At 35.3% G+C, this 11185-nt stretch overlaps 1 protein-coding gene across 1 annotated transcript; it reads left to right on the top strand.

The window, feature by feature from the left end:
- Positions 1-435: 435 nt before the first annotated feature.
- On the top strand, positions 436-5582 carry LOC113726859 (2-carboxy-D-arabinitol-1-phosphatase-like). The gene is made up of 9 exons (XM_027250767.2): positions 436-940; positions 1870-1975; positions 2178-2394; positions 2506-2624; positions 2966-3064; positions 4091-4144; positions 4230-4328; positions 4407-4514; positions 5017-5582. The coding sequence occupies exons 1-9, from the start codon at positions 528-530 to the stop codon at positions 5389-5391; spliced, it is 1590 nt and encodes a 529-aa protein (XP_027106568.2). The 5' UTR covers positions 436-527; the 3' UTR covers positions 5392-5582.
- The last annotated feature ends 5603 nt before the right edge of the window (positions 5583-11185 follow it).

Raw genomic sequence — 11185 nt, 5'->3', positions numbered from 1 at the left:
AATCCAAACTAAACAACAGATTTTAATATCCATAAAGTGCATGAGCAGATATAAGTAAGTTTTTTATTTTATTAGATTAGATGCAAAGTAGTTGGTTGTATCTTATAATTCTGTTTCATTGCATATTATACTTTTTAACTTAATATGTAACTTATGATTTTTCTGTTTAATATCACGTAATAAAATTGTTATACTTCAATTGTTATACTACATTTAGAGCTCCTTGAGTATCTTTCTTATACAAGATTATGACAATAAAATCGGTCTAGTAATTGTATATATGTAAACCTATTTGGCCTGTCCACAATTTCACACGTATATATGATCAAGTAAGAAATCAAAAAGAAAAAGAAAAAAACAAAAAAATCGAAAAAATTGGATTTGCCACGTGGCTTTCAAATGATTGTCCTATGATCCTATCTATGTCTTAAACCTTTCGATCAAATCAACGGAAACCACAGATTATAACTGCAACAACTGTTTTTAGCGCGAAAACAATATCAAGAAAAGAAAAAAAAGAGAGAAAAATGATGTTCTTCGCAGCACCAACCTCAATCCCAATTCCAACACAAACCCATCTCACAATCCATACTGCCCATCAGTTATTCCCCTCAAAGATTCAACAAGGAACCTTAAAATTCACAATTCGATGTTCTTCCACAAGATTACAAGAGAAAATTCAAGAAAAGTCATCAGTGAATGAGTTGACGGGAAAGGGGGATTTGTTGAAGAGTAAAAAGGGTGATTTACTTGATTTTCTCCCGCCTATAAAGGTTGCAAAGAGGGTGGTGCTGGTGAGACACGGGCAGAGTAGTTGGAATGCAGAGGGGAGGATTCAGGGCAGCTCTGACTTCTCTGTTTTGACGCAAAAAGGAGAGGCTCAGGCTGAGACTTCTCGCCAGATGCTTATTGATGATTCTTTTGATGTCTGCTTTTCAAGGTTGGTTATTTTTCAGCATTATCATTTTCAGTGTTATGTTTTTCCTAGTTGGTTGAAATATGAAAATGAAGTAGTACTAGTTAAGCTCTAAGTTTGCTACTAATAGGCAATTAGTTAGAAATGAGTTTTCCTTGTTTTTGGGATTTGTAGAATTAGGAGAACTCCTGGCTTTATTTGCCTTCGCTAAGCCGCTTCAAAGTGTCAAAAATAAGGAAACAATGAAAAGAAAACTAAAGTGTGAAGAGAGAAGTTAGCGGTTGCCCTTTTGGGATTTATTACCATGAAATATGAGTCAGGATAGTGGACACGTACTTGTTTCTCCTAGTTGTCTGGTTTTTTTCCCATTGACATTCAATTTTTGTTTAGTGGACTTAAAGCTTCAATATATTACTAAATAATCATGTGGTACACTTTCAGATTTGCAGTTTTCGAATAGCTTGTTTCTTTTCCTAAATATTGTGCATTAAAACAACTGTTTTCATTAAAAAAAAATTCTCATAGAGCTTCAATTTTATTGGTGAAATCGAACTGCAACTTGATTTCTCAGAATAATAAATTCAATCTTGTAGTCACATGCAGAAGAAGACACTACCAATATGACTAGCTATAGTTGAAATTTCAGTATAAGATATGGCTATATGTAAGGGGTCCTTTCCACCATGCCCTGAATGGCAGCAGTTAGATGCTTATGAGTGGGGTAGAGATGTCAGATGCACAGTGATGACATAATGATTTTGATACTAATATATTTGATTACATCAGAATCATGCTATGTATGTAGTTAGTTAAGTGTATTCTTTACTATTTTCAGTCAAGGCACTGAAAGACACCAAAGCTTTTTATCTTCAAGATATCTAAGCTTTACCGTTTCTTGTTTTGTATCTTGTACTTTCTTTTGTCCATTGACCAAGTTCCTTTATATGTTTCAGTCCACTGATTCGATCAAAGAGGACAGCTGAGATCATATGGAATGTTCGCAATGAGGAGATGATCACTGATGCTGATCTGCGAGAAATTGATCTTTATTCTTTCCAGGTTAGTTTCATTTTCTTTCTAGATGTCAATTTTTCATGAATATTCTTGATGATGTTCCAATAATTGTGGGTTTATGCAGTGCATTGTTTACTCATTGGCCACTAATGCATTGTCTGTACAAGTAAAATTAGCATGTACCAGAAAGGTTTCAACTATTTAAGATATGTCTTATTTCCCATCCCGTATCTGCTTTCTCCTTTAGGGCCTCCTCAAACATGAGGGAAAAGCCAAATATGGATCAGCTTATCGTCAATGGCAAGTTGATGCTCCAAATTTCAATATTGATGGTCATTATCCTGTAAGGGAGCTGTGGGAACGAGCAAGAAGCTGCTGGACAAGAATTTTAACTCATGACAGCAGGTCCATACTTGTTGTTGCTCACAATGCTGTTAATCAGGCACTTGTTGCCACAGCCATTGGTACTCTTAGGTTTTATTCCAGTTATTTGATTAATGTCCATGATGCTCATTTCATGTTGAGGACAATACATATTTTTTTTTCCTTTGTCTTTGTCCCTTTGTCTCAATCAGGACTGGGCACCGAATATTTCAGAGTTTTACTTCAAAGCAATTGTGGGGTTAGTGTCTTGGACTTCACCCCAAAACCTGAAGGTGGATCGCCCAATATTTTTCTTAATCGCTTAAACCAGGTAAAGATCAAATTCATAAAAGAAGATCAAAACCAAGAATGAAACATTTATCTGAAAATCAAGGCTGAACTGACAATAACCTTCAGTGAAGAGCACTTTATTTTCTGTGCTGATCTGCCAACTGACTTGTGTTTTTCATGCCATGAATTTTATTTCTTAGAGTTTAACTGCATATTTTGTGCATTAAACATTTCTCTTTCATTCTTAATTTGGTTTTGATTTACTAAAATCCTATTCTATTCTTCCTTTCATTCCCATCTTTAAGCTTTATGTAGACTTTAATATCTGTTTCTTGTAGGTTGGTTTGAGGTTTATCCTGTATTTAAATGTAAATGGTGCAGACCCCCAATTCACCTATAGCTGCTGGCAATTCTGGAGGCAGGAAAACTGGTATGCGGATCATACTTGTGTGTCATGGAATCTCTCAAAATGATCCTGAGGTATGCAGCAAACTGCCAGGGAGCCAGAAATTGTTTAGTTATCCTCTAGTCATGAAATTTGTGGCCCAAGGCAACAGTATCGGTTCTATTCTTGATCACATCATTAAAATGAAACCTAATCTTGCCATTGACTCAATGAGGCAGTTTTAGTTTATCAGAAACTCATGCATTAAAGTTTGGTAGATAAACTATTTAAATCATGAGTCTGTGACCATTAGAATTGTTGAATATTTGGAAGGGGGTGGTATTAAGCTTTTGCCTGCCTTTTCATCTAAAGTTGATCCTGCAGCCCCAAACACACAGAGCTCTCATGGTAATCCTTGCATGTTCTAAAGGCAACCATGTCATGTCCCAACTTGAATACATGCAAAATTATCACATACATGATTGAACATTTGGAGCATCTTGCCTAGAAGCTACATTCAACAGTTGGCAATGCAAGCATTTCTATTCCACTTGGCTGCTTTTCATGTGCAAAAGCACTCTTGTATTTGATTTAGTGGAATCATCTATTTGCTAACGTTGATGATGCAGCTCTTTCTTGCCATACAGATATAAAAGTTTGTGTGTTTGTGGATATGACGGAAAATGGAATTTTTCATGGGTTATAGTTTAAGTCAGGTTGCGTTATTGTTTCTTGAAGGTTCTAGTTTATGAATGGAAGAATCCAGGGGCAAGGTGGGGATTGGAGATATGTTCTTCCCTATTACTTCTTTTGCTAAACTTGAGCAGCTTGGATGATCCAAATGCTCAACTGGAACTTTTAAGCACCCATAATCAATGATTCATTAGATAGACTGGCGTCACTTGGATCACTTAACTGTGAGTGTTGATTAATTGTTTTGGTATTGAAATTACTCTTCCTCTCAATTTGAGTTCTTGAATTAAGATGTCTCCCCCTCGAAGAACTGATTGGTGCACTTTAAAATGTGGCTTAGTAGTTTTGTTGTTCCTCTGCGACATCTTTCTGTTATGGTATGTCCTCTTCCAGTTAAGAATGTTTCGAACTTGCTACTTAAATTGCAGGATAACTTTCCACACTCTGGGGATGGACCATTGAACATGCTTGGTGTCATACAGGTGAGCAAAATTCTTTGCGTTTTCATATGTAGTACTTGCTACTTGAGGGTGTATATCTAATTTTCCTTCTTGAGATACAAACCAGGCACAGAAAACTGCAGAGCTTCTTCTTGACCTGAAGCTGAAAACTATAGTCAGCAGCACTAAGATTGCATCAGCAGAGACAGCTAATACAATCTGTAGAGTATGATCGTCTAAATGTCATGTTGAATACACAAACTTTTTTCCTTTGTTGTATTTGTGTGATTGGATAACCTGACAGGTTCAAGAAGCTGCTGATTGCCTTGGTGCTGACTGCGTTCCACGGTATGTGGAAATGAAGCAGATTCAGGACCTTGATGTTGGACAAATCCTTAAGAAATCAAAGCAGGTAAGGGCATTGCCTTTCATGCGGAAGTTGGCTAGTGAGCTTTGTTTTGTTATTGAAAGTGATAGTGCATGTAACCTCCTATAGATGTCCAACTTCAGGTACCAAGAACACAAGAATTTAGAATTGATCAAAGCCAATCACTTGTAATCCAGTGATGGAAGTTTTAATGAATATTTTCCCTTTTTGTTCTTTTAGCAACCAATAAAGCGAATGAATAAGAAAAACCCCCACAATCTGGATATGAACTTCTAAATTTTGCTCTTTTTCGGCCATCCACGAGGCTTGGCCTTTTTCCATCACGATGTTCATTGATTTCTTGTCTCTTATGTCTTGTCTCAGTCCCTTTCCTCGGTGAATGAACTGATTGTAGATAGAAGTTCGACTCAATACCGTATGGTGTTAATGAAAAGCATATAAAAACTGCTCATTATTCTCTATTATCCGATCTGGAATGCATTAATCATTTTCACTAAAATATCATTATTCAAATTTTCTTTTGCAGGATGCAGTAGGATCTCAGCCTCTTCAGCCTGGCTGGTTGAATGGATACGAAAGTGAAATTGCAACATCACTATGGGGTCAATCAGCGAAGGCGTGGAGATACTTGTTGGATGAACTTTCTAAGGGCTCAGAGCAGGAGAATGTTATGGTTGCAGTAGGCCATCCTGCCCTTCATATCGCAATGTTGGGGCACTGCTTAAACTTGACAGAGGAATGGATGGGGACTTTTCATCTTGATGCCGGCAGCATCAGTGTAGTGGATTTTCCTGATGGACCGACTGGTAGAGGCATTGTTCGCTGCATAAATTACACTGCTCACTTAGGGAGGTGGTCAATCCCCATCACAAGATCAACCTCAGATGATGAGGAATTCTGATACATCATTCTGAAACTCAATAGATAATAGATTTTTCCAGTCCTATCATTCCAGAACCATAAGTGATAATGTGCAGTTCCTGTATGCAAGGCCTGAGAGCACATGGAAGTAATGTAAAGTCCGCATGTATTCTTGTACAAGACATATTAATACCCTGGAGACGAAAATTAAAAACCATGCCTTGGACTTTACGTTTCAAGTTGCCATTAGGACAACAGTTTAGATAAAGTCTTGAGGAATGCAGTGGATTAAGATTATGCAAAGTCTCCAGAAGATCATGGCATCCGACAGTGGCCATAAACTCAGTAAACAAGAGAAAATTATGCAAGGCTGCTAATGATTTGCCTTGACATGTTTGATGTAACAATAACCACAATTCAGGGAGTATTATCATGACTAAGACATTGAAGCCTAAGCTACGTGGCGTAATCAACTAGGCAAACTGAAAATCAACCTTTTAAGCTCGAGAAAAGATAAAAGAGTTCAGATGTTCTAAGATCCGATAATGCAGTATTACCTGCATATATTGACTTTTGGATTACTCACACACAAACCATCTGCCATTTAAACAATTTAGCCATAATTTTTGTAGGGTTTTAGCAGCTAGTTTCCACATCCATGAGTTGGATTAAAAAAAAAGTTGATTAGTGCCTGTCAACGAATAGGAACGTGTAGGAGTTTAATTACAGAAAGAAAAATTTTAATTTTTGACAATGTGAAATTGATTAAATGGGCTCAAATAATTTCGTTTAAGTCTGGTTTACTATTTAAATTGGTGCAAAAAAATTGCTTAAAAAAATGGTGCAGCAAATAACAATTCTTTTTTGGTTTAACTCCTAGTAATAGTGACTGGTAATGCCATTTGCAGGACGTATAGTATTTTTGGAGCTTACAATTTCAATGATCTTTTAAATCAAATCAAGTGAGTCGAAAGATAGTTCTTTAAAAAACAAAAACAAGGAGCAACTCGCTGAAACAGTAGCAAGTCAATTGTATTTAACCCTTCATTTTTCAATTTCATATGCTTATGCCCAAAGAATAAATAAGATTTCAAAAGTCTTCAAAGACGATAAACAATTTCTTGGTGTTGTCCAAAGGGCATCACATTCTGGTTTAAACTTCACATAAGTTGTTGAATAGATTGAGATACTCGAGTCTGCTATTATTTTGCACGTAAAATGTTAAATTGTTTGTCTTAAAATTTAATGTCACGTTAACATATACATAATTTAGGAGGTGGATGATCATGTCAAGTTTTTATATTTCGTATATTTATGCCCTCTGGCTACAAAATACTGAAGCAAGAAAAGAAAAAAAAAAGGAAGAAAAGAAAAGTTATTTACATAATGGTTCCATGTAGCTAGTAAAACATGAGCAACATTAATCATAAGAAGTACGGGATTTTGACCTAAAAAAGTTGAAAAACATGAAAAACAGAAAGATAAGGGTGGACCCAGAATGGCTCTCAAGGCAAATGCAGAAGTTGACATTTGACAGAAAAAGAAAGCATGCAATGTCTAACAGTAGAATTTCAAGCATGCGTTGATGCTGCCATGTCTTTAGTAGTGAAGGACCACTTCTGATTATCAGTAGTTGGCTTAAGACTTCGTTTGGATTGCTTCCTTTTTCAGAGTTTTTGTAAAAAAAAAAAATACTATAATGATTCGATATATGTGAGGTTAAAAAGTGATTCAGAAATGTGTTCACGAAAAATATAAAAATTTTTAAAGGAAATATGGTAACTCAAAGTAGAATTTTTTTTTTTAAAAAATGTTGTAGGCTTAGATGTCTCGTGCCAAATGGCAGATCATACATTTCTTCTTTGCAAGGAATAAATAGGTAGAAATTTAAAAAAAAAAAGAGAGAGAGAAAAACTTATCTGGTGATTAACCAAAATTTTGTTGTCAATTACCACAGAAATAAAAGAAAAACATTGAAATCTAAAGAGAATTACTTACTTGTAATTGAGGATCATCTCATATGTTATCATCTCTCTCAGGTACCAGCCCTTTGGCTCTGGTCCAATTCCTAACCTACTAGGCTCCCATTAAAGATATTTAATCTGCAGAAATTAATAATAAGTATTAATCCCACGGACGTTTTATAGTGAGCTGACTATTCACATTCTGCTGGATTTGCTGAACCATGCAAATATTCCCACGCTCATCGACTCAAAAAAAGTAAATGATTCTTCGTGGATTTTGTGAACATATATAATTTGATCCTTCAGCTGGTCACATATTCTATGATGTTCTTGTGTTTCAAAACAATTAACTAAGAAAATGGTTCTGAAGAGGATCGAAATCATAACTGTTTCCAGAAAAGATCTAACTTAAAAGGCTCTAGTACCATTCATAAGTTTGTCAATGTATATATTATTGCTAGCTAGGCCAAAATGTCAATTGAAGAAGCACTAAAAATAAAAATTAATCCTACTGGATACATCTGTAGTTCAATAAATAAGGGAGCAAATGGACGAAATCGATGTTTAGAAGACTAGCTGGAGCAAATTAATTTTGGCCGAAAATAAAGGATCAAAGGTATTTGCAAGTAAGTAGCTTTCACAATGAAGCAGAAAGACAGGAAAGCCAGTGGCAGACAGTTTCCAAGAAGCAAGGGAGCTAATGAAGCAAGCATCAAGGTTTGCTGTATTGTTGAGGGCTTCTGACTTTGCAAATTCATTAATTAACACCAACACTCAAATTGTAACTGTTAGGCAGGGATTAGCTTGTGTGTGTGTGTGTGTGTTTACACACACAGCAAATTTCATTAAAAAAATAGCTGAAATTGTCTAGTATAATTCGATAATCATCACTGTCCTATTAACAGGTTAAATATGTATTAGAAATTACAGAACGTATGCAATGGATCTAAAAAATTTCAAAATTTCAAAATTATCTTCCAACTGTTGTTGGATAGGAATTAGCTTGTAAAATACAAGCTAATTAATTCCTAGACATTATATTTAGACGATGTACTATTTGTAATTGCTTGCCACTTCCCCCCCCCCCCTCCCCATCAGAAAGATTGAAGCAACGTGATTAGATTATTTGTTAGCAGGTCAGATGACAATGACAAGAATTGTCAGTGAAATAAAGTATGATTGGAAGTTTGGAATTAGTTGACATTTTCTCAAACGTATGTGAACACTCTGACAACTGCCTATAATTAACGTGAATCTTGTCTTTTTCATGCTTATATGAACACAAGTTATGCTACTATTATTTTCTTAATTAATCATTAATTTGCTCCATGTTTTCTTAATTGGTAGTTGAGTAGAAAAAGTAACTAAGACAGCTTAACAGCAATGTCTCTTTTCCTCCTTCACTTGAACAACCTGATTTCTAGCATTTTCCCATCATTTATGATCAGAAAAAGGCCAAAACAATCTATATATATTACCACCTCAATGATCTATATCCATAGAGCTAACTCGTGTGCTTTTCCCCATTAGATACATTCATTTCATTGGCCTCAAAAGTTAATGCAAGAGCCAAGTGAATCATTTGCATTTGCAACCTTCTAAGCAGTAAAAAAAAAAAAAAAGAGATTAATTGTCACTCAACATGCTCAATAAAACATGTAACACGAGTCTGTCTGCTAGAACTAGATAAATACTTTCTTGCTTTCTTCCTTAATTTTTTAGCAAAGTAGTAGTAACTTCAATGAGAAGATTGATTAGCGTGCATGCAGTGCCTTGGACTGAGCAAGAACTTCTCGATACCCTCTAAAGGGCCAACAGAGAAGAATTTTTCCTGAGCAGAAATTTGATTCTTTACTTTAGTCTCTTCAAGCTTCAATTATGGCCCTCACGTTCTGAGATTTTAGGTGCTTGGCGGCTGACTTTTGAACGTGTGACATATGATAAACTTAAAGACCTAATAGGGCTAAACGAATAATCCATGCTCTCCACCAAGAATAGGGCATAAAATTCCAGTAGTCAAGAATTTCAGTTATGTGTCGCCCTATTCGAAATCCAAGTAAATAAAGGTATAATGATTTTGTTGAGTTTTGGGACGGTCCAAATCTTTCACTGTGGAATAAGATGTCAACATAATCTTGGTGCGTCTTTAACTAACGTGCGAAGAACAATCTGATGAAATTTAATCTTGGTGCGTCTTTAACTTAATCATTGCAATTACTATACTTTTAAACTTGACCGGTACTACGTTCACTCCTAATTGGTCAAAATTCAATGGCAGAAAGAAGATTTTTTTTTTCTTCTTTTTCTCTCTCTCTGTCTTTTTAAGTGGAAGATCTTGAATTCAGAATATTATAATCCCTCTCATCTTATCATCCAACCCTTCCCCGATACATGAAGTTAAAAATTGAGACTATTGAAATTATTTTGGTTTCTTTTTGTCTTTAATTTTTTGGTTTTTTGGAGAGGAGGGTTTGAGGGAGTGTGGGAGGATGGAGTACGAGTTGGATGTTTGACCTTGTTATGCTTATATTTTATCACGATTACCATTTTTTTAAAAAAATTTTGGCAATTTCCATGCTAGTACTTTGTCTCCATTCGCCAAGTATTTGCAAATTAATTCTTACCTTTACCACAGTCTTAGAAAAATAAATATCCTAAAGATTACAACCGTGTGATAAACTAATCTTGCAAAAATCTACATATGGATCACCAACATAATTAAGGGTAGTTTATTCAGTTGGTGGAGTAAGTTTAGGATCATGTTCCCATTGAATTGTGAGTTGGCTCAACAAACCAAATGGCCTTTGAAGTTTGGCAAAATTCTAACTAAACTCAAGAAATGTTTGGCTATCATATTTTAGCATATTCTATGCTGAAATTAATTTAGAAGTAAAATATCATAAAAAATTTCGGATCACTATATATATATATAGATATATTACGGCTAACTGAGTGATGAAGCAACATAAAACAAGAAATCATGGAGCATGATAGAAAAATAAAAATAAAATTGAAAAGATAAGCTCCATCTGGGACCCTGTCTACTCCTAAGTCCTACCAGCACAACATTCATGGCAACCAGAAATTAAAGCCAGATTGATGCAGCGGAACAAAGAAGTTTCAACAACTTGTTCCTTTAACCGGATTTGGTTTCTTTGGCATCTCAAGCAGTTTTGTACATTGTACTAATTTGCCATAATGAGGAGACATGACCATGGAACTGACCATTTGGGGTCCATACCCCAGAAGCACTGCCTCTGATCATATGAACCCTTCGACCGAAAAAAAAAGAAGAAGATCATCTGAACCCACCATCACAAGTAATAATGCTGGAAAGAATTGAGTTCTTATATGGCTCTGTTGTGGATTCTCCTTTTCCCATTTATTATGACACTTGGAGAAACCCTTCGTAATATTTTTTTTTTTTTTTTGGTGGAAAGGGAGGCATCATTAAGATGTAATCATCTCTGGCACTTTCACAAAGATGATCTTAAAAATGCATGCATATATCCAGAGTTTAGAGCAATGTGGATTGGGTGTTTCTTCCTTTTTCTCTTTTGATTCATACTATTCAGCTTTCTTGGAGCTTTTGATTTGCCTAGTTTCGACTTTTTCAAAACTCCATGCAACTTTAAACCTTATCATATTACCCCTTCCTTTCTAATCATTTAAGTACATTATGAAGATACCTTTCGGCTTTTCTTTCTTTAATATTTTTGTCCCCTATTTCAGCACATACCAGTGCTTTTCTAAAATTTACAAATTCTAGCGAAACTTGAGTTACAGCACTTTTTATTGTTTCAATGATAAAAAAAGATTTAAGTAATTGGAATTGAATTTCATCTTTCGACAAACAACCACTGCTAAACA

The sequence above is a fragment of the Coffea arabica genome, chromosome 1c, assembly GCF_036785885.1.
Source record: "Coffea arabica cultivar ET-39 chromosome 1c, Coffea Arabica ET-39 HiFi, whole genome shotgun sequence".
NCBI classification, from domain to species: domain Eukaryota; kingdom Viridiplantae; phylum Streptophyta; class Magnoliopsida; order Gentianales; family Rubiaceae; genus Coffea; species Coffea arabica.
Note: the sequence above shows the minus strand (reverse complement) of the source record. Positions and strands in the feature narration are given on the sequence as shown.

Bases quoted from the DNA above. Each gene is read 5' to 3' on its own strand.
- LOC113726859 (XM_027250767.2), top strand. From the start codon at position 528: ATGATGTTCTTCGCAGCACCAACCTCAATCCCAATTCCAACACAAACC. The intron at 4,329-4,406 runs GTATGATCGTCT...ATAACCTGACAG, and splicing joins CAGCTAATACAATCTGTAGA to GTTCAAGAAGCTGCTGATTG. The intron at 4,515-5,016 runs GTAAGGGCATTG...TTTCTTTTGCAG, and splicing joins TCCTTAAGAAATCAAAGCAG to GATGCAGTAGGATCTCAGCC.